Source organism: Ammospiza caudacuta, chromosome 3 (assembly GCF_027887145.1).
Source record: "Ammospiza caudacuta isolate bAmmCau1 chromosome 3, bAmmCau1.pri, whole genome shotgun sequence".
In the NCBI taxonomy this organism is placed as follows: domain Eukaryota; kingdom Metazoa; phylum Chordata; class Aves; order Passeriformes; family Passerellidae; genus Ammospiza; species Ammospiza caudacuta.
Window position 1 is genome coordinate 23,334,794 of NC_080595.1, and position 23,947 is coordinate 23,358,740.

Genomic DNA, 23,947 nt, shown 5'->3' on the forward strand with positions numbered 1-23,947 from the left:
CATGCTTTCCTTGCTGAAAAAATGTTAGCACAATTAATGTGAGGAGAAATTAGACCAGGGGACAAGAGACATGGGGAAGAGCTGACCCTGTGCCTTCTCTTATTAAACAAAACTCCTGCTTTGCGTGCAATCCATAGAATATTAAACTTTACATACTCTGGAGTTGGCTTGAAGCCTAACAAAACTGGAACCACCCCATCCTTATTGGCTTTATATAGATAGGTACAGAAATATACAAAGTTGAGATGATTCATGCTCTCTGGAATGAAGGGCAGCAGCACAACTTTGCTTGAGCAGAGATATTCATGGGAGCATAAAAAACAGAGTGAGCACTCTGACTGCTGGGAAAGGCTGCTGAAGGTTGTTCTTGGTAGCTGTTGAAGAGGAAGAACATTACTGAAAAAGGGGGTAGGGCAGCCCAGAGAAGAGACTGGAAGGTGCCTGGGCCAAAGAAGATCTTTTGAACTTCTAGTCAACAAAAACAGAACTTGTGAAATAAAGCAGTCTAAAATCAAAATATGTAGTTAGCAATTTTAGCAACTCTTGGAGCTTCTCGGCATAAGGCACAAAAAAAGGACAAGGCAAAGACAAGGTACAGTATCAAATTTAAAAACCTACTCAATATATATAAAAATGTAATTACTATGCTTCTTAAAAGGCAAGAAATGCTCTCCCCTTATAGGGTAAGCACTCTAAATGAAATGGAAGCTCAAAATACTTTTGGCAATATTGATGGATTCCACATTTTTCTTAAACACACAAGATTCACTTCAGTGCTTTAATCAAAACATTACTCCAAAAATACACAAATAAACACCCAAGCATTCTAAAAGTATTTGGAAAGCATTCTGAAATTTTTAATAATCACCTCAGGATGTCACAGCTCCTAAGGAAAACTTAAGATTATTTTCCAGAAGTTTGATTATGGAAAGAAACTGCTGATACGAAAGTAGAGAGCAACTGCAGATTTAAGGCTGCTGATGTAATTTTTCCACAGAAAGCAGCTGAACTCTTTAGAGAGAGCAGTGTCAGGTTAGACTGTTATGCTGCTTCATGGACTCAAGCCCCATTGCAGCAGTTTCTGCACTGCACTCATGAGATGGTGCCTCTCACTGCACAGCTGTACAGATGTGGAGCCTTCAGAAGCTGGGATAACCATATGTCAAACTTGTGTGGTTTTGCCACTTGGTATTTTGGGTGTATGCCTTCATTTGTGATAATAAATATCAGGCCACAAACTAATGTCTCCTCAGATATCTAATATGTTTAACACTCAAAACAGCTTGAAAATCTAAACATTTCTGCTGTTAGCTTGGAGTTCTCCTGGAAGAATTATGCTACAATATATACCAGATGAATAGGCTAGGGATAAGACAATGATTGCCAGTTGTTCTCTGCCATTTTGTACCCATAGTTTTTATCCTGCAGTACAAAGTTCAAACAACGCCTTTGTTAGGAAAATCTAAATCCTACTGCACATTTCCATGCTGAAGACTGAAAATTTCAAAGTAGCTCCTAATCATATCTTGGCTATAAGCAGGTATAAAGAAAGGTTTGTCTGTAAGGCATCTGTTGAAATGGACAGAACAGTGCTATGCATTTTAACTATCAATTAATGGGCCCCAAGGCTTTTTCTTCATGTAGCAAATGGGGAAATGTGATAGCAAAGCTAAACAAATGACACAGCATCAGACAGTCAGTCTGGAACAGCAAAGGCAGCAGAATTCAACCCCAGCCTCTCATTTAGAACACCCTTATCACCACACAATTCCTTCTGCATATGCTTACATAAAATATATTCTTATGTGTGTTAGCTTCTGCACCTCTGCAACCAACAACTACTGAGGAGAAATTGCTGTAGCTTAAAGAAAGGCAATTGTGTTATCCTGACAGATGCTTCCAAATTTGTTACTGTTAGGCCCACACTAAGAGGAAGGGCTTTGGTTTGACCCTTTGCACACCTGAGGAATTAGCATTAGAGCTGACTAAACCCACAGGATCAATCTCAGAGCTCTGGCTCCTCATTGAAAAAGGCCAGAACACCATAACTCTAAATGAAGCAACAATGAACACCATTTTCTGTGGTATTGTTAGAAAAGCTCTCCCTCCCCTGTGAAATAGCAATGACTGCTCTTTCCTACCAGACTCTTAGCCTATACAATCTCAGACTCGCAATGGAAAAACCATATATATACATATATAAATACTAAACCCTATCAGTAGGGTCAAGTCTCTGTCTTTACAATTCTGTTTCCAGAGTTGTCTCCAGTCAAACTAATGCTCCTACACCAGAACTATCACATGAATGGTTACTTTCCTTTATTATCTACAGAACCTTTTCTGGCCAAAGCAGTAAAGACTCTATAGGAGCCCAATAACTTTACAAGGTGAGGGCATTTCTGTGTTTATTGTAAGCCATTTCTATTGCAAATTGCAACAACTTTTCAAAGTGCAGCGGTGATTTGGAAATGCAGGCACACTAATACATCAATTGCCATGACTAATGCGTAAACTTTTAATGACCTTGGCAAAATCTATCTTTCATTGGGCAAGTGCCACTATTTTGACTGTACAAAATGTTTTGGAAATATGTTGAAAATTATACTTGTTTTGGAAAATATTTCAGGATTTCAGGATTTCAGTATAGCAAATGGAGCTATATTAAATAAAATGTTGACATGGAGGAGAAAACACTCCAAGGTTGTGCAAGTCTTTTTTTTTTCCTTTTAAAAGAGGTATCCTCCAAGTGTTGTACATTCATAGAATGCTGACTTTTCATCCAAACAAACTTAAGAAGATAAAACATTATCTTGAATGATTTTCATTCAGTCACTGTCATCTTCTTGTTTCAGACCACCTCCTTCTTCACTCTTGCCCTCTCCATCGCTTTCCTTGTCCCAGTCCTTCATAGATGCTCCCATCATGAAGTCATCACGCAGTATATTCCATTCTGGCCCCTCCTCAGACTTCACTTCACCCTGAATGGTTGAGGGAAAGAGAAGAAAGAACAGAGAAACAAGATAAATGCGAAAGGCAGTAAAAGATGCAAGGTCTTCCTGCAATCAAAATAACACCTCCTACAATCAGCAGACTGGGGGCCAGGTCTTTGTGCAAATGGTACAGAAACATGCAAAACAACCAAAAATGACTTGATACTAAAATGCAAACTTGTTTTAACCAACCAATAAAAGAAATATGGAAACAAAACAATTATTCCTCACGGATGAAACAGTCAACCCTGGGCATGGCTTCCTTTATTAAAATCTTTCTTGGCAATCAGAATGGATTCATGATATCATTTATTAACCCCCAGGTGCTGCTTCATTAGAACACTTCTTGGCACATTTCTAAAACACAAATATGGATTTAATAAAGGCTTAACCCCCCCCAAATTTAATATTTAACATATTCAGTGATATGTGAACCAAATCCCCTTTATGTGAATTATTACCTCACTACCTGGGCTTGTCATATGGTACAAAGCTGCCTCTAAAAGAAACAAAGTTGATCTACTCTTAGCAAGCCAACAACACCTTACTCCAAATTTCCTAGCCCTTGGAAGTGGATAAACTCGAGGCCCGCTGCACGGGCTGGTGAACAATAAAGAGAAGGGCCGGGAGCGGAGTTTCAGGTTAGCGCTGGAAGCAGCGCTGGTCGCGGTTCCCGGAGGTGACAGATCCCGTTTGGCAGTGCAACAGCCCCATCCTGTGGAAACTCTTCCACACAACAGCTGGAAGCTGTGCTTGCATGCTTCCCGGAGGAAAATACCCAGAGCTGCTCGATGCACTGAGGAAGGATTTATTTCAGTGTTTATGCCTTAGCAGCGAAACATTGCCGAGGAATAACATGGCTCAGTGTCCAGCAGGCAAGCAAAAAACTGTCCTACCAAAGTGGAATTAGGGGCACTGAAAACACAAATTTAATTCTGCCAGGTCTTTGAAAACAAATTTAACACTGGCACCCCAGGGAGGCTTTCCCCACTCCCCTGCTCCAAAGAAGGGATCTCAGCATGCTCTGCAAACAAGATTTGCTTCCTGGATGCAGAACCTGCAGTACATGTATGATCACTGTAGACATCTGTCCACACCTCTTCTCTGCCATGCATCTAGGAATGTGATACCACTGCATGTTTAAGCTGAAGCCTGTGGGAATCAAGATTTGGGATAGAGCAGCATATAGCATTTGATTTCAGGAGAAAAGAGAAATGAAGAATGCGAGTCCATTACTGTAAATAAAACATGTCCTATCACCCCATCAGAAGTTATGTGAGTGCAAAATGCCTACCAAACAAGGTATGTGTTTTTAATAGATAATCAAAGCAGAAATGCTACATGAGACTTCTGCAGCTCTTTATCAAACACTGCCCTCACAAAAATAGGATAGCAAGTCTTAACACTTTTCTTCCCAAATGGAATTTCCCAGGGCCCAGCTCAAATAAAGAGAAACTCTACAGCTGTTCCTCAAGATGTTTGCACTGGGTTTCAGTTTAGGGTTTGCTTTCGTCCCTTCACAGATGCTCTCATTAATGACTTCTCCCATCCAACAATTCCCTTTTTCCCAAGGGTAGCGCCTCCTAACCACGCACCACTCTTGCAGCAATTTTCTTTAAGTGCTACACCCAGTAAACCTAAAATCATCTCAGAAGGGGCAATCAATTACCTGGAATTAAAGAGCTAGAGATAAGGCAGGTTCTGAGGCAGACCTTAAAATTTTCACGAGATTTATCTGCATTATTATGTTAGTGCAAACACAGGTAGTCTGTTCTGGGATGCAAGGAGAGGGTAACTATTGTTTTCCTCCTTTTTAACTGTATTGCAGTTGTACATGTTTGCCTTTGCATAGTAGAGAACAGTTTAAAAAAAAAAATCACAAAAATCACCAAGGTCTTTCTTTTTTAATCCCAGATCCTTGATAAATCAATATTTGAACAGTGACATTTAGGAGAGTTGAATCTGAAATACTTAAAAGGAAGCATCCCATATTTCTCACAAAACAATCTACATTTTTTGTTTTCAATAATTAACCCAACAGAATTCCTTTTCTTTCCAGATGTGCAGAACAGGGAATTTTTTTTTTCTTAGTTTGTTTTGGTTTTTAACAGCACAGAAGGAGTAGATTATTATCAGCAATGACAGTTGCAAGCTCAGGGTTTGAAAAGCTCAATCCTCAAATTCATCCCAAGCTGCTATTCAGCAACCATTAGCCCTTCTTTCTGGCTATGTCAAGTGAACAACAGGACAAAAGCAGGACTTGAACAAAAGAGGGATGCTGATCCTCCATAGCATTACCCATTCTGTAAGGCACCACAAAGGCCTGAATAGAGTTTTACAACAAGCCCAAAGGAGAAAGACAGAGGTAGCATGTTTATGCCTCAAAGATGAAGATTAAATGCTTGAAAGCAAATATTTAATCAATTTTAAGCATGCCTCCAAGTGAAGAAAATGCCTTATTTAGTATCTTCATTCCTAACTCATTTACTACTTATTTTCCCCTCAGAACAAAAACTCTCCAAATCTACCGCATCACAAAACATTCCCAAAGTCTTAAGAAAATATGCAGTGAGAATATTTGTATAATTAACAATTAGTTGAACTGTAACATCACTTCCCAACTTGCTTTATGTAAGAATGTTAATACAGTTGGGTTTTCAATGCCATAATCTAGTTTCATCTAAATAAAACAAAACTGATTCTTGGCACGTGGAAAATAAACCAACTTTCAATCTACACAAATGCTTTTGAACTCCCAGTCAGCTGTTCATGCACATCTCACTACAACACTGAAGTCCCCTTTGAACATCCCCAAATGAAAACAAAGCAGATTATATAAACAACAGAGTGTAATGCTACATAATGTGAATCCTTCAGTAAGGCAAGGAGTGAAAAATTCTCGTGTTGCTTTTTTTCCTCTCCTCTTTTATACATTGGAATTGGGTTTTCTTTGCCAGAAGGGTCTGCCAACCTATTTCAAAAGGTCTGAGAGGCAGCAATTAGTAAAATACCTCAAGAGTCACTGTTGTTTTACTAACTGCTGGTGATGAACTTGTTATCATGAGCTGAAATAAAGCAGAACAAAGCATGCACTGTGGTTACTCTAGTGTTGATACTTGCTCTGATGGACTCATAGTCCAGTTGAAAAGAGTATATAAATTAAACAAAAAAACCAAAAAAAACTTGCCTACTTGCTAGGCTATCACAGCATTAGCTAAAGCCTCTCACAAGTAGGGCTCTGTAGACTTCCTGAACTAATTCTGCTCTGAAGACACACTCCCTAAAATCTGCACCAGGAACCAGGACAAGAGGAACTGAAATTCTTGGCCAAGTCCTAATAAAACCACCAGAGGTCCAAACTAAGCTTCAACTAAGCTTAGTTCTGTCACTTAGAACAAGCAGCTGACCCTTGCAGGATCCAGGCTGGAACTGCCTCCTGGATGCTTTTAAAGGAACTGGTCTATGAAAGCCTTGTGGTAGCAACAGCAGCTATAAGATCAAGTTAGAAATCTCCATGGGTTTGTTCATTTCTTTACCACCACAAAAAAGCGGAGCTACAAAATTTGCTCTTGGTAAATGACAAGACAGTATATTCAACTGAGACCTGCCAAACTCAACACTGGAGCTGTGGCAGACAGCACTGACAGCAAGGTGTGGGATCAATCCTCTCTGTCTCAAGCAGGATGATACCTGCCTGAGCTTTTCAGAACCTTACACTCAAGCAGACCAAAGTCCACAGCGCTTACTGGTAAGCAATGGCATTAAAAGAAGATATGCCTTGAAATCAGGCAAAAGACAGCATTTCACTCCACTGCCCACCAGCTTGGGTCACTTGAGCAACTCCAGTTTCTGCATCTGCAAAACAACAAACACATCTACAGCACCATCGTGATTCCCCAAGAGCAGTGTCCAGAAGAAAACAGGAATTCCAGGCTTTTCAAAAAGGAACATTTTTCAGACCTAGGGATTACAATCAGCACACTGGACCCCCATGCCTTTGCTCTTTGTATAAGATGAAATGCCAGAGCTTGCAGGGGCATCTCTCTTTACCATCACCTACAATAAATGTTTATTTGTACCTGTCAGGGAAGGAATTTCTAACATAAATATCTCTCAAGCAACAACTTTAAGCACTGAGAAGACAATTCTAACGTGTCTAATTAATCTGAACTGCCTCCCCAGGTTCCTCTGTTTTGCTCAATACAAACATTTAAGACCTTGAGACACAGCGAAGCTTTTGTCATGAGGAAGAAGTTAAAAAGCGTAACTGCCAGAACACATTCTCACACACATCTGACAATTACCTTCCCTGTCAGCCTGCATCTTGCTCTGAATGACTGCTTCTATTCTGGTTCTCATCCCCAAGCAAGTCCATGTAAACTGAGCTCAAAAAACCCAATCAGGCAGCACAGGCATACACTGAGCTGTGTTTAATCTGAATTTAAAATAACAATAATAATGATAATAAAACCCCCAGTTTGCAGAGGAGCGGGAGGGAATGAAAAGCAAAGAACACGAGCATAACCATTTCTCCTAAGTTAATTTTCAGCAATATGCGAGCTCACAGGCTAAGAAAATAAATTTCCTCCAGGCTGGAAAGAAATGAAAAAACTGCAGCCAAAGTATCTACAGCAGAAATGTAAGCAGAAAACAAAATGTAATGATTTTTAACAGGAAAATGATACTTGGGTTTGATCATTAGTGCTGCAGCAACTTCATCTGATTTGAATTGCAGCAGGACTCTAAGAAAGGCTCCTATGTAAGCCTGATCCCAAACAGCCAAAAGCCCACAAATGTGCAAACTGAGAATACAAACTACACTGATATTATCTTGAACTTCTGAGCTCAGTTCTCACAGCAACTCACTCTGGGAAGCATTTTCAGCTTGCAGAACATGTGAGCTGCACAACAGAAATCTATTCTACTGCAGTACAATTCTGCACAATCATTTATTCCTCAGGGTGAGAGTTATTCAATGCCCATCTGCATTCTCTCTCGGAATGAGAAATTAAAACAACTGCCCTGGTTTACTTGAAGTGACCTTACACTGAGGGTACCAACAGTGGGACAGGGGATTTACCCAGATCACAAGCTTTCTCATATACACCAGAATCTGCTCTGGCAATTCTAGTAAATAAGTCTAAGAATGAAATTTTTTTACAGCGTGTTTTGAGCCCTGCTGTTCCTGTTCAAACTTCTCTGTAAGTAACACACTGGAATTATTACTACAAGCACAACAAATAGTGATTTTCCTTTTGAGCACAGCCAGAAGACCACCCAGAGCGTAACGACCTGCACGAGGAATCTCCCCATCCTCACATCCTCCTCTAGGGTTTACTGCAACTGGGGATGTGTGAATGAGAAGGAATGCTTTGGGTTGGCACGCAGAGGCTTAAACATGGCCCAGCTTTGGAGGGGTCAGAACTCAATTACAGAATTTCTAAAAACAAGCATAAACCTGAGCCTAAGCAATGAAGAAAATTCAGAAGCGTTATTATTAAATGCTCAGTTGCAAAGAAGACTCTTAGAAAAAGCTTATGAGCAAACAGATTTCCTCAGGCTTGGTTCACCAGAAACCTCATAAATTATTATTTCTGTCAGGAAAAGCAAAAATATTTTAAGAATTCAAGCTTAACACAGGGCCCTTCTGCACACAGGATGCTCGGGAACTCCTCAGCCTGTGCTGTACTCCAGCCATCGACAGCAGCCATCTCAGAAACCCCTGTGCTGCACAAGGAATTCCACCACATGCTGCTGCATGACCTGTTTGGCCATACTGGCATCAGGACTCCCTTCCCATGTTTTAATGAGCATGATGTATAGCAAGAGCATGCTACACCAGGAGGAAGCTGCACAGTTCCTGAACCACCAAGCTGTACCTGGAAAATGCACAGATATAGCAAGAGTACCTAGTAAAAAGTATACAGTCAAGATTAGGCCTCCACTGTGCTATCCCTCAGAAGTCACATCTTAATGTCTTTCAACAGTTTACTTTAGACAAACATTTTCCAGTCACAACAGATTCTTCTCAGATGTCACCCATTTATGAAAGACACTTATGCACTATCTCAGCTGGGTACCTAAAATTTTCTGCAAGTTGTTATAAAAGCTTGCCTGCTGGCCCAGTAAGTAAACATGCAGACCTGCAGCTGTTTGGAGTATTTCTGGTTTGCTAACAATAAATTAGCAGCTTGCAAATTTTTAAATAATATGAATATCACTCAAATTATTTCCAACAAATGATGCTAAAATCACCCACTGTCTTTCATTATGATTTAGCAAGAGGCATAAGGGAGTGAGTCCCAAAAGGTTGTCTCAAACAGTAAGGGCTACAGAAATGACCATGCCTGTCCCTTCAATACTTGAGAAATCATCTGACAGAACAGCTGATGAGAAGGACGTGGGGCAAGGAAAAAGCCTCTTCCTAACTCAGGATTTCCACTTTTGAGTCCCAGAAGAAGTTAAGGATTCAAAAAACTTTGAGGTAGGAGGGTGAGGAATAAAAAACCACCAAAACAGAGTCTACAAGGAACTAAGCTTTATGCAATTTTATTATTAAATGTGAAATAATGATGTTTTCATGTCTGCTAAGCAGCTTGTTTGATTTCACCTCTCTACAGTCATTGCCCTTGCTTTGGTTTTGTGACATATCCTAGAGGTCTCCAAATCCAAATTTCTCTGATCTTATATTCCTGTAATTTCCCCTCACATTGCCATGTATGAGTGGCAAGCTCATTAAGGAACAGACCATACCCCTCAACACTCCCAGGCTGCTTTCTAAAAGCAGCTTCATGAAGGAAGATGTAAACTGCCCAGGATCCCAATCCCTTATCTTAAACATCTGGCTACCCTTTCTCTGCATTTCTGACCTTTGCATCTCTGTCTATGTTTCTGTATGGGCTTTCCCAACAGCTGCAGGTGGAGAAGAAATTACATAGACCACCTGCAGACCACTGTCCAAAGTTCAGCAGCAAACCAAAAAGAGGTCAGACCTTTCCAAGAGGCACTTTTAGTATAATCTGTAATACTAACCAGGTTTTAGAAACCTGGTTTACATTTTCTAATCTTTCAGTAAATTTCAGAAACGCTCATTAAAAACTGGCTGGAACTTCCCACAGTTCTGCAAAAGAAGTTACTGAACTCAGCAACCCTCTAACCATTGCAGGCTAGATCCTAGGAGTTTGATCCACCGCTCCTGAAGTCTACTGACCAAGATAAACAGATGAGCAGGTACTCACAGAGGTCATTTATAACACACACACTCTGGAAATCACAACATTTTACACCTTAATAAAACTTCAAAGTAAAGGAATCACTTTCCTTGATAATTTCCAATAGCAAATGCTCAGATGGGGAAAACAAATTTATTCAGATAGACAAGCTCCACCCAAACCTTCCTACTTCCAGAGAACATTTTTCTATAAAACTTTATGAAATGTTTAGATGTATTTTTCTCTAAGTACACTGCCCTGCCTATAAGAGTTATGAACAAAGCCAAGAGTGGAGAGCTGCTTTTATAAGGCTTCCAACTTGATTTACCAGATAAAAGTCTAATAGGATTTGACTCTGCTTTGTATACTCACAGGAAGATCAAAAGAAGATGTATGCCACAAGTTTTTCAAATGTGGTTGTTTTAGACATAGTTTTAACTGAAAAAAAAAAAGCCTTGCAACATCTTCTGGGAAAACAAAACACATCATAGTATCCTGTGCACTAATAAACAAATAACAAGGCAAGATACTCTCAAATATGACAGATGGAGCTGTCTCAGCATTGCCTGACATTTCAATCACAAGTCCCTGTTTATATTCACTTCAAAATTTGCCAAACTTCAACTGCTTCATGGTGAAGGATTTTGCAATGTTTCAAATATAACCACTTCATTCCTTTTCACAGAACGACAAAATTGAAGTATTTTGTCTTCAGCTCTAAGGAAGAAAGAGACGTTTTCTACAGGAACCCATTAAAACCTTGCATCATTCATTCTTTTTAAACTGAAAAATCAGTTAGGGATGTGTTTTGGAGCTGGCAACATATCTTTTGCTATCTCCATGAACATTTGCCTGGATCTGGACAAGTTATAAACATCTGGAAGATGGCCCTCCCCAAACCTCAGGTCATCACCTCAGCAAATGCAATAAGTATTTAGCATTCAAATTCTCTAAGATATCTGTCCTCACTGATCACACACTATCTGCATCTTAGCAGGCAGCATTCAGCTGAACTGAGAGTGACTCATGATGACACACAGGGGACTGGCTTTTCTGTGCAAACAGCTGTCAGGGCTGCTCCTGCTTAGGCACAGGATACTTGCCTGGCCCTCAGGCACAGGGAGAAAGAACCTGTCAGGGACACAGAACAGCAAGAGGATAAAAAAAGAGGTAGATGGCAACAAAGTGCAAAATCACAGCCCTTTCCCTTCCTGATTTCTGATCAAATATCTGATGAAGAGGACAGAAAGGGATATCTGAGTATAATACCACAGGAAAAAAGGTAAAGCTAGTGAAATACTGCCCTTCACATGACCCTTAATTGTCTTACATGAAGTTGAATTTACCGTGTCAACTTCTTGACACCGAATCAATCAAATTTAAATATTGAAATGCTGACAAATTTAAATTGACATTTAAATATTGGAAAAGGTCTACATCCCCATGTTAACACAGATTTGCATTACCTGGTATGACAACAATCAGGGAACTGAGCTTGCACGTCTTAAAAACCCAATCCTGTTGATGACCCAAACTCTGTAAGTTAATACAACTTCTAAACAAATTGAAAGTAAAAATGTCCTAATCAAACAACCTCTAGTACTGCACAACAACCCTTTACCTTAAAGAACATAAGGAATATAGGATAAAGCAAACTGGTGGCAGGCTGCACTGCATTTATCCCTAAGGATATTCCTAAGAACACAGCATACAATTAGTTGTCAGCAACTTTCTGGTACAAAACCAAAAAACTTCATTAAAAGCATCAGCTCCAAACATATATAGGGTGACCTTCAAGAGAATGTACATTCAGTTAAGAAAAACAGATAAAAATGCAGGATCCAAAGGAATCCAAATTAAAAGTTTTTGTGCATGTGATGGGAAGACATTTATTAAAACTGAGAGAATACATCTACTCTGGCTACAGCTGAACTAAATTAATACTTGGCTGCCCCCTCAAATCTGCTGGAATACATGCATGCCTGGTTACTCCTTCAATTAGGTCTGTAAAACCAGCATACAACAGCTGTAGTAATAAACTTGTGCTACTCTGCAATGCCATTATCACCCAAGGAAGTTTCCTGTTAAGATTGAAAGAGGTGTTGATACACCTTACCAAATTTCCTTGTCATCTTTGCCTTCATCCACACTTCAGAAACAATTTCATAACACAGACTGAAGCAACTGTTCAGACTATTGTCACTCCAAAGAGGTATATGAATGAAAGCAGTTGTTGTTTTGTTTTTTCATCCTCTCCATTTCTACACTGTGAAAGCAGTGGAAAGAAACAGACCAAGCTGATGGCCAGTACTCAAGAAGCTGCAAGGAAAAGAATGCAGTCACTCTCAGTTTTTAAACTGATGCAACTTTTAATGTGGAAAGCACAATTTATACCCCCATTTAGCTTAAAAAATTAAAGCTCCCATGCCAATCCTTGTATCCCAGCAAGAACAGTGGTTGAAGTTGGAAGCATAATATTCCTCCTGCCCTTGAACAATCTTCAAACTGCAGCTTAAAATAAAGTCTCATGAACAGAAGAAAAATCAATAGCAAGTCTGACTCTAATCACTGTCCTTACAAATTACTTACCAGATACTTGGAGCATTTATAAAATTTGCTTGAGGTAGGAGTAACTTTTCTGGAAAAGCACTTTAAGTCCCATATGAGCAATCACTACTATGAAATAGCACTTATATTCTTCTCCACTCATCTTCCTTCTCATCAATAATTTATTTTAGAATAGGCACTATTTTGAGACCAACACACCATTTTTTTCCAGATGCCATCCCAACACAGGAAGGAAACTGTACCTTGGGGTCATGTATTGAGCCTAGCTTACAGAAAGATTACCTTGCAGAATTTGGATCATGGTTACTGAAGTAGACCAGGAAATCCTGCTCTTACTTTCACCACTGAAATGCTCTGGTTTAAGAAAGTTTACAAGTTGAAGCAAAACCAAAGTCCTAATAAAAAATGAAAGGTCAATGAGTGCAGGTTATGCGTGTCATAAAGAGCATCTGTAACTTTCATGCCAGTTGCTTATGTGTCACTAAAAAATGTTTTACTACACAGTAAAATGCCTAACAGGGAGCAGAATAAATTACAAAAGTCAAGATGAAATTGTAACTAATACACAGCAAGCGTGGAGAATAACTCTAAATTTCCTCTGAATTTCCTTGTTTTCCTACAATTAAGATTTCAAGACCTCATGTAGTTTGCTACATTAGCCAACATATCTGTGCAACTCTAGGAGAACAGAAACTTCACTCGACCCTGGAAGCAAGGGTACTTCCTAAGAGCACCCTGTATTAAAGACCTAAAGAAAACAAAAGGTTCCTACAAGGAATCCTTTAGTGCCACTACCTACTTCTGTATTCTTTCTATAGACATAAAAATAACTTCAGTCTCCAGGCCAGAAAAAACAGCGCTTTTGACACGTGCCCTTTCTAAACCTACAGTTTATTAAAGTTTCTTGTAGTGTCTTACAAGAAGATATGACCAACACATTCTGAAATGAAAAGCTGATGTATAAGAATTTTGTTTAACAAATTGAAAGCTCTCATATCTGCCAATGAACGATTCATACAAAAGCCCAACCCAAAACTTAAAAAAAAAGCCCATCCGAACACAAACAAGGGGATTTTTATTATTTTTTTTAATGACTACATTTTTCTCCCACATTGCAAGGCTTCAGACAAGGTGGTGAGGGGAGAGAAATTAGATGATCTTACCCAGAGGCAAGCATCATGCACAGTAACTTGGAAAAAAAACCAGGAAAAAATATTACACAAGTCAGCTGGCTCAGCAAGGATTAAGAAATACTTTGATAAACAGCAAATGATATGAAAAGCAAAGCTTTTGGCTCCAGCTCAGAAAAATAATTACTCCCAGCTGGGCACACAGAACTCCAAGAAGGGCTACAATTTCACAAGAAGGGCACAGGAAAACTTACACAGCCTTACAGTCTTTCCTTCATAGTTAAATTGGTAGGTATATGCCAAGTAACATTTAGGCCAATGGCTAAAAGTAAACAAGACTCTGAACAATGTTCTAGTGGGGCACAGGTTACCTACCCTTCCCAGGCATGCATAAAGCTGATGGAAACAGAGAACAAAATTTAAAAAGTGGTCATGCTGCTTTGAAATTATACTGCTGCAGATGGGCCTTTACAGAGCATTTAATTTCTTTTTTTCACACATAAATATACTTGGCTAAATAGTCAATCAACAGAGCTTTACAAGGGGTTTCTTCAACAACCCCTGACACTTGAAAGAAATTGCCAAACTTTTAAAAATACAAACCAAATTTTACATTTAAAAACTCCTGCAGAGCAGGAAAATGCTTTCACCCATTCTCAAAATACAGTCAAGTATCTTGTCACAGCACAAGGCTTGAGTCAAAAAAAAGTTTGCTTTCACTGGTAAAACTTTTTTCTGCTATTTTTCCTGCTGACTGCTTGTTTTATGTGGGTGGGGTAATGTTTTTATTGTTCTGGACTGCCTTTTAATTGATGGCAGAGTGCCTGGATTTTGGGATTGGCATCTCTTCCATTGTTTTTGCTGAGATAAATAAATGTATCTCCCCCCCTTTTTAAAAATGAATACACTCTATACTCACGACTGCTAAAAACAAACCCACAAAACAAACAAAAGCTTTCAGATGGCACAAGCAATCTGCTGAAACCCTGCTGCAAGGAATTTACTACTGAAAAACCTCATCCAGGCTTCCTACCCTCTGAAACACTCTCAAAGACCAAGCAGCAGAGATATGACAGTGGAGGCCAGCAGAAGTGTTCAGTGGCTAAATATTTGTGTAATTCTGAGAAAGAGAATGAAGAGCAGATTTTGGCCTCAACCTCAACCCTCAACAACTACCAGGAGGGGAGCTTGCTAAATGAGTAAGATATGTTCTCAAGAGAAAATAAGGCAGATTAGGAACAGCTTGAAAAGGAGTTATTGAAGAGTTTGGTTCAGTATTAAACTGAACGGAGAGTCACTGAAGCATAGGCTGAAGAGTCACTGAAACAGGGGAGAGAGGAAGGGGGGTGGTCTGTCTAGGCAGACATACAATTAAAAAACCCAACCAAAAACCCCAATCCCCACCCCAGCTTTTGTGCACAAGCAATGTGAAAGCAGCACCTACATTAATACTCAAACCCAAGACTAACCAGCCAGCATCTAAAGCATCTCCAGAGGTCTTGAATGGAAACATGCCATTACTGATGCTGCCAAAATAAAACTTTTCTTTAGCATAGAAACATTTGCAATCTGTGTTTTCTGACCTAGTAATTAAAAACTTGCCCTGCTACAATGTGGCACAACACAAAGGTCCTAGTTCTTGCTCAGATATTGATTTAATGCTGACTACAATAGTAGTTGGCACTGCCATTCTTCCAATATTTTGCCATTCCAAGGGAGGAGAAACAAACAAATGAACCAAAAAAAGGGAACCACACACATACACATGTCCCCCCCCCCAAACAAGCAAGCTGGAATTATTTAAGGAGAAATAAAGTGTCAGCACCAAGCTAAATTGTTCTCATTATCCAAAGAATTTAAAAAATATTTAATATTGCACTTGCATGAAAATTGTATGAGCACTCCATGCCAGGCAGTGTTTCAGCATGTTCCCCAAGTGCACACAAACAAAAAACATATGACAAAATGCTGTCTCCCAACTGATTAAAGTATTTCTTCCTGGCACAGAGAAGCACTTAGTTAACTGCAGTGTGTCTGTGCCAACTGCAGTATTCCACCCACCACCAAGCACAGAGTTCAGACCTGAACACAAATACGCTTCAAAAACGTGCAGCTTCTGAAATACGAGAAAGAGTTGTCTGGGCAACTTGTTTTCAACCCTGAGCTACTTGGTGAGCTGAAAGAACTGATGAAGAACTGCATGTGTCCAACTACACTGTGTCTCAAACACATTTGGGAAAAGTGGAATGTATTTCTTTCCAAAACATCTCAAGAGCAAGGAAGCCACACCAGCCCAACGCACACAGAGAATCAGGGAAAGAAAAGCCTACATATAAGGTTTAATAGGCCTGTGTTTCTTTCTGTTGTGGTATTCATTTTGCATGGCAAATCCTTCAGTTTCAGGCACCATAATCACCCAAAGGAAGCAAGTTTGACATGACCAGACTCTGGGGACACACAAGTACAATCTAATACACCATCTAAGATGAACAGCCTCCAGGTCTTTAATGATTTCAAGGAGCTAACTATTGTTGGCCAAATTCCAAATGTCACAACCCACCAGAATCTAGCAGTTTGTTCCATGCATGGTGTAAAATCCAAGAGAAAATCTAGTGTTTCATAATCTTTTTTTAAACACAGCTAAACCAAGTTAAGTGCATAAAAGGCTCCATGTCTTATCAGAAGAGCTTCCAGTGTTTTGTACTTTGATAGTCAAAAGACCGGGAAAATAGGCTACTTGTTCCCTTCCAAAAGTCTCAAAACATCCCAGCCATTTGGGTCAGAGGTTTATGAAGAGCAAGCACATTGACAGAGAGTCATTATATTGAGAAGGTACCTTGTAAGCATTTTTTTCTCACAGATGAAGCCTACCTGTTTACTTTTAGTGGCCTTTCCAGCAGGATTCTTGGCTCCTTTAGCCCCCTCCATGTTTCTTAGAACATCAATGAAATCTCTCTTTGAAACAGAAGGCATCAGTTTAGCACGCTTCCTCTCAGAGCCCCCTGCTTTCTTCATCTCCTCTTCCATTTTCTTCTGGTGCGTCCTGACAGCGTTGAATAATTGCACAACACCTCTGGGACAGGGAAAAAGACAACAGAGCAAACCTTTTAACTCAAGTTCCTTCCACAGAAATGAGCCCCCTACTAAAGCTGATCAGTGCAGATGCTGGATGGTTTCTAACTCCCCAAAATGGTTACCTGGAACTTCAATTTGATTAAGAAGTAACATTTACTAGAATATAAAGGACTTTCAATTTTTACTCCTCCTTCATAGTCATTGCTAGGAACCAGTAACAAACTAGGAACCAGTAACAAACAAATCTACTATTCAGACTCTGAAGTAAGCCTCATAACATGGCACTGAGATCAGTTTCATCCTTGAGCATGTTTCATCCTTGGGAGCATGTTATTTGTCCTAAAATCAGTTATTAAATTACTCAGGCAAGTTTCTTAATGGCAGTTGAAGCTGGAGGATAGGGCAGATGAATGAGTAAGACAGCAGCACATCAAAATGTTCAACTAGTTCTGTGACACCAAACTACCACAATGTGAACAGGCAGCTGAACTTCACAACTGTGGATCTGGTGAATCCTCTATGGAGAAGCAAAAAACCAGAACAGTAGTAACAACTGTTCTGCATTTTTAAGGCATTAAATTAACAAAATGAGGGGATCCAACAAAGCACTACTGCTAAGCAAACATTAGATTCCCATCTAAATTTTTACTCTTTCATAAAGCTTCTGAAATCTTTAGTTGAACTTGATACTGTACAATGCAGACCTGTCTATAAATCTCTCGGCTCCTGCTAGTCACTTCTTAAGAGTTCAATCTGATTGGAAACAGATTACCTGCACAGGCCTTTTCCTCCTCTTTTAGATATACATACATTTAAGGAAAGCATTCAGAAAAACTTATACCTTGTGGCAATTCTCTGAAGATTTCTTTCCTTCTCTCGGTCTTTGACAACATCTGGCTTCACTCGGCACATCATTTCCCATTCCCGCTTTTTATCGAGCTGCATTATAAATATTGTTATGTGAAACAACATGGACATTTGAGAATGCAGCATGACCTGACAGAGGATGTAGCAGGAGGAAAAAAAGATCTGCAAAGTTCAGTCTGGTTGAAAGTAAAAGGAACTCCAATATAGGGCTGGACAAGTCTCTTGCATTGACACAACAGGGGCCACACTCAGATCTCAGTCATCCACTTCCAGCAACAAAAGCCTAGGAAAAAGATGCTTTCACACAGACTGCCTTGAGCAAGGAAATTATTCAAAGACAGCCTCCAAATCCCAGACTTCAGAAGCTGATGACAGAGAAATTTATACATAGTAAAATCCTGGGTCCATCAAGACTGGCATGTCACATTTTGAACAAGGAGAATTTGACTTCCCCCTACAGAACTGGCCCCAGTATGGCTTTGTGACCAAAGCAACACTCAGCAAGGAGTGCAACAGGCAGAACTCTAACACAGGAAGAGCACCAAGTGGCCACCAGACAACAAGTCGTGTGTACAGTACTGGCTTTTGTCTATTTTTTGGAGGCTCTCCATTTCAAAACCAAATTGATCCCCTTTTCCTACCAGTGGACACGAAACCATCAGCTTTGTTTCTGCTGCAATAGAAGACCACTGTATTTCATGACCTCTGCTTCAGGAGTAAGTTTTTCTTCCCCTCTGAACAATTTAACAGTGTGTTAAGCCTGGTGATGTTCCATTAAATCTGTTTTATGCAAGAAGTCTCTAATGGCATTTCAGAGTCCTTATCTTTACAATTACAGGCAGACTACTATGAATTTCTGAGTTTATGACCATGTTTTGGCCTTTGATCAAAAGAACTGCCCTATCCTACCTTTCATCAGCAAGAAATCAATGAAAGGCAAATTGCTTTCAAGTTTTTCTAAAGCAAACAAGTCACTTTGGGGACCTGTGGCCCATCTCTGTTCTGCAGTATTCTCACATATTTACTGGATGAGAGCAGGAATTTAGGACAACCATAACTGTGCAGATGCTGTAGTGAAGCTCTCTGAATTTAAAAGGCAAGCCATGGCCCAACTGCAGCATGTCCCAAACTGTCAGGTGAGTAACTTGGTTATCCCACAGAAACAGAACTGGTAGGATGAGACATTAGAACTATTAATGTATTTCTAGCCTGAAGGGAAATCAATCAGAGCCTGGAATTAAAAGTTCCACTAAAAGCACAAACAAATGACTTACTTGCCAACATGGTTTCTTCATACCAGTTTCAGAACCAGAAGCAATTTAGGGCACAGACATGGGAATAGAAGGCTCCAATCAGTTTTCTATTAATGACTGAGGGGAGCAAACAACAATGCACAACCACATCAATGATTACTGCAGTCTCAAGCTAGAGGCCTTGATTTTGGAAGTCACAGCACAATTTAAATGGAAGCAGTTTTCTTCTCTTTCTCACCCTCACTTTCTATGGTAGATAACTATTTCAATTTGTAATGCCAACAAAGTGAATTTCACCCCAAATTAACAATGCCAATTAGAGAATCAAGCTTAAAGTAGCTGCTTTCAGCCCCTCAAAAGAGAAAACACCTTAAGCTGACAGACTGGAACACTCCTGCTGCCAATGTTCAGCCTGCCTGCTGACCCAGAAGAAGCAGTAAAAGAAAAAACCTTACACAACATGACCGAAAAGTAAAAAAAATTAATCTGCTCAAGACCACTGTGAAGGAGAGACTCCAAAACAGAGAGATTTGGGACAGTGCTCTGAGACTATCTTGCATGTAGCCCATCTCACAGTCACTGCACATGGAATACTGCATCTTTTTCTCACCCTCATCTTCTTTTCTTGCCTCTCTTGTTTTTTTTTCTCTCTTTCCTTCTCCAGGCTTTTATTCTTGGCCAAGATGGTGGACTTATTCTGTGGAATCTTTTTGTTGAGCACTTTTGCCATGGCATCTGCCCATCCTGAACTTGGGCCATCTTTGGAGCTTGTTGCCTCTTCAGCCACATTGCCAGGGGCTGCTGCTTCATCCTCATCATCACCGTCCACGGCTTCACCTCCCGAAGAGTAGCTGTCGTCTGGAAGTTCTGAGCTTAACTCAGAACCTAGGGATTAAAAAAAAGAAAATAAGCAAAAAAAGTATCAGGAATTGTTTCTAGAATCTTTCACTAGTGCCATTTGCTCCACACGTAAATGTTATCCAAGTTTAGAGTGAGGTATTACTCTAAGTGTGCTGTTACAATTAATTCCTCAAGCAGGCACACACCATTATATTGAATTTATCAGAAACTATGCAGTGCAATGCTTGCTCACCTCAGTGATGATTTAAAGTGATTGAAACAGGCTGGGCAAAAGGGAAAGGGCAGCCTTGGACATTTTATTATTAGATTACTGAAAATTTTTATATTTAGGGCTGGTAATTGTGGTGGGAAAACTTGTGTATTTTCCAGTTTTAGAAGTGTAACTTAGAAATGCCTGTCCACACAAATATGTGCACATATGTATGTACACACTCCCAGAGAAACTGCAACAGTGACATCTGGTGTTGGACTGCAACAGCCACAGGAATTAAACTGAACCTGGGGGGCATTTCTTAGGTCACAGCAAAACCTGCTCAGAGACAACACTGCCAGCAAAAATACAATTACCCAAGCATAATGAACCCAGGGGAGACTGCTCTGTGGAATACAGCATCAAGACAGGCAGCTCAACAGAAACCAGAGGCACTGAGCTTTTCTGGGTAAGCCACTGCTCAAGTTACACAAATAAAACACCCCCAAAGTCAAACTTCCTTACCCCTATGAGCCCTTCAAAATAAAAGAAAGAACTGAAGTTACAATACCAAAGTCTGGAATTAAGACAGCTGAAAACAGCCAAATTGATAGCACAAGAAATACATGAAGAGCTAGTCCTCATTACTCTGTTCAGGGGGTCAAACTGCAAAAATAAAAGTCTTTAACAGTGCAGGTGATTAACTAGAATGACATGGGCTGCAGGTTTAGGGTGTGCTGAAATATGCTGGGTTATTTCACTTCACCACATAATCAAGAGCAGAGCATACACAAAGTCCTGCCACCATTAACTACCATTCCAGTAACATTTGTGCCACATTAAATTTTAAATTAATTATCTTACATACAACTTCCAAGACTGCAAAACCAAATGCTGAACAGAAGGAAGCTGGTTTCTGATCCCACCCAGTCCCAGATTCCTCACTTTCATCCATCTACCACTCTCAAACTCCTTACAAAAAAAATTTAAATTTTAAACCACACTACTACTGAGCCAAGTGCTTCACTTCATAAGCACTCCTATATCCCATGAAGTACCTTTATCAACCAAACCATTAAGAGAACGAAGCCAGGAGTGGTTCACAAGATCTGTTCTCCATGAAACCATGCAGGCAGCTATTAACAATATTCCCCATTAATCAGCTATTTAATTACTAAGCAACCATAAACATACAATAATTCATTATTCTGCCTTCTCCATGTGCCTGTTTCAACCAAAAAAACCCTAACAAACGACATAGCAGCAAAACAGTGCCATTGATCAATTTAAAACAAAACCTCTACTGCACAGACACGTTTAGAGGCCTGGGGAGCATTTGGTTATCCTGATGGAAAGTGAGAGTCTGTGGTTACAAAACAAATGTGGAAGAGAAATAATGACTGAATACTTGGCCATTATCTCTATCAGTATGACTTTTACCACCACCACGTGGTATGTCATGCTCCACTCAAAATAAACTATGGGAGTGTTTTCCAACAGTCCTTACTACAAATTGGAAATTTAGAAGTGGCAAATTTTCTCAACACATTCAGTAACTATTTAAAGGCATCCTTTTACATCCTTCTAGATATTTGCATCCATATTCTGAGTTTCCAATAAAAAATAAATTCAAACCATTGCCAGAAAAGAAGGAACTGCAGCACCACGTGACGTTTGACATGTAGGAGTCACATCCTGGTTCCTACACGTAAAACAACGTCAAGTTTTCACCCCTGGGCCTTGTCCATGCTGCTCTTTAGCTTTTAAACAAGGAATCAGCCCCTGTTTGTGACTTTTTTTACGCACACAAAAGCAAACAACTACAGAAAGTCCAAACCTGAATCCCCCACACTGCTTAGGACCAATTTCTGCAGTTAGCCATAAAAAACAGATCAGATTTATAAAAAGGAAATTTGCAAAAACATGTATCATTTCCTTCACATAACATCTTCTGCCAATAAAGTAGGAGGATAATACCAACAACATTTTGCTTTCAACAATTGCAGAAAAATTAACACGGTTTCCACTACCTGCCATAATTTAATGCATCAGAGTATCAGTCAACAGCATGAGATAAAGAAGAGGTATTTCAAAATAATTTAAATCAGATTAACTCAATCAGAAGTAGGACCTGGGGCCCTATTCTGAATAAGAAAGACTGATATCTAGCACACTTTTAATATAAAAAGTTTTAATTGCTTCTGTGTGTGTTGTTGTGAAATACACATACACATCCCTCTATCTCACTCTTTCAGACTCGCTCGGTGATCAAGGTGTAGACACTCAGTTAAAACACAGCGAACATTCGGCAAGGAGCTCTGAAAGAAGCTCCCACACAACGCCTCCCTCTGGGTTCAACTCTGGCGCTCAAACCAAACAGAACCAGGGCTGGAGCCACAGCTCCAAAGGGCCACAACCCTGACTCCTCCCAGAATAAAGAGAAAAAGAAGAGCAGACGCAGGATAGAATGAAGAAGTGATCACAGCTGGTTAGGTACACAACACGCAAGGAGGCGAGAGCGATGCAGAACCGTGCGCTCAGGGTTAATCCCTGGAACGAGAGCGTCCCCGGGCTTTCCTTCGGGGAGAGGCAGATCCCGGCCGGCACACAGGGTCTCGGGCAGCTCACACGGAACTCGGGCAGCTCTGCACAGCCGTTGCCCTCTCTCCCAGAACGGGGGCAGCCAAAGCTGTTCTGGCGGGCCGAGGGGGATTCAGGAGCTGTGGGCGGTACCCCCGGGCTGAAGGGGAACAGCCCACGGGCCAGCGCAGGATCACCCAGCAGTCCCGCGGGCATGGCAGCCACGGGCCAGCAGGGGCCGGGCCGGGGCCGGAGCTCCCGTTCCCCCCACGCCGACCGGCGCCGGCCTCGGCCCAGGGTCCGGAGCTCCGGACCCACCGGCGGGCTCGCACGGGGCAGAGAGGAGAAGCCTCTAAGGTCAGAAACGGCCCACAGCGGCGGCCGGCGATGCCTCAGAGAAGAGAGGGCCCCAACCCGTTCCCGCTGCCGTTACCGCTGTCCGTGTCCGTGTCCGTCTCCGTGCCCGCGGCCCCGCGCCCACGTGGGCCCGCCACGGCCGCCGCCATCTTCCCCACGGCCCGCCCGGCGCCGCGCTCCGGCCCGGCCCCCGCACCGCCAAGCTGCGTTCCGGCTCCCGAGGTTCCGGGCAGGCGGGCAGCGCTTCCGGGGCGGGGCCGGGGCTCCGGGCGGCAAAATGGGCCCGAGGATGGAGCGAACGGGGCTGGCCCGGCCCCTCCTGCCCCCCCAGGCCCTGCCCGCTGCTCCGGGCAGCCCTGCGCTGAGCTCCGGCTGTTCCAGGCCCCGATCGGGCCCTCCCGGGGCTCCCTGCGCCCGGAAAGCTGCGCTCACCTGGAGCATGGAGAGTACCCTCGGAACCGCTCCAGCACGGCAAAGCTCGGGCTCATTGTTCGCTTCCTCCCTGGGGGACTGCTGTGGAGGGACATGGCAACGATAAAAATAAATTAATACTCTATATATGTGTATATGTATATCTATATCTATATATGTGTCTATATATGTGTATGTGTGCGTATATATGTATATATATACACGTATAGGAGTCCTGGTGCGAAGAGGAATTTGAAGGCTCCACCACAGTGCTGGTGTACCCAGGAAAACTAAGAGAAACCAGAGAAAACTTAGCCATGCTTTCAAACATTGCTGTAAGGCCCCAAAGGAGGGGCTGGAAACGCTGGCAAACTCCGGTTGATGTGCTGAAATCGCTCTCTCTTAGTGGGGGTATTTGTTGTTAGCACTGGCTGGTTGGAAGAGCAGACCACCC

At 41.2% G+C, this 23,947-nt stretch overlaps 1 protein-coding gene across 2 annotated transcripts; it reads right to left on the minus strand.

Moving 5' to 3' along the window:
• Positions 1–521: 521 nt before the first annotated feature.
• Positions 522–23,306, minus strand: RRP15 (ribosomal RNA processing 15 homolog). Of its 2 annotated transcripts, XR_009274563.1 has the most exons (6): positions 23,159–23,306; positions 19,705–19,979; positions 17,816–17,913; positions 16,771–16,972; positions 12,318–12,520; positions 2,840–2,978 (listed from the first exon to the last, which is right to left on the minus strand). XR_009274563.1 is itself a non-coding variant. In XM_058802301.1 (5 exons), the coding sequence occupies exons 1-5, from the start codon at positions 23,229–23,231 to the stop codon at positions 2,826–2,828; spliced, it is 801 nt and encodes a 266-aa protein (XP_058658284.1). In that variant the 5' UTR covers positions 23,232–23,306; the 3' UTR covers positions 522–2,825. The 2 variants fall into 2 exon arrangements, 1 of the variants encoding a protein (XP_058658284.1); XM_058802301.1 differs by lacking the exon at positions 12,318–12,520 and having other exon boundaries at positions 522–2,978.
• Positions 23,307–23,947: the final 641 nt, after the last annotated feature.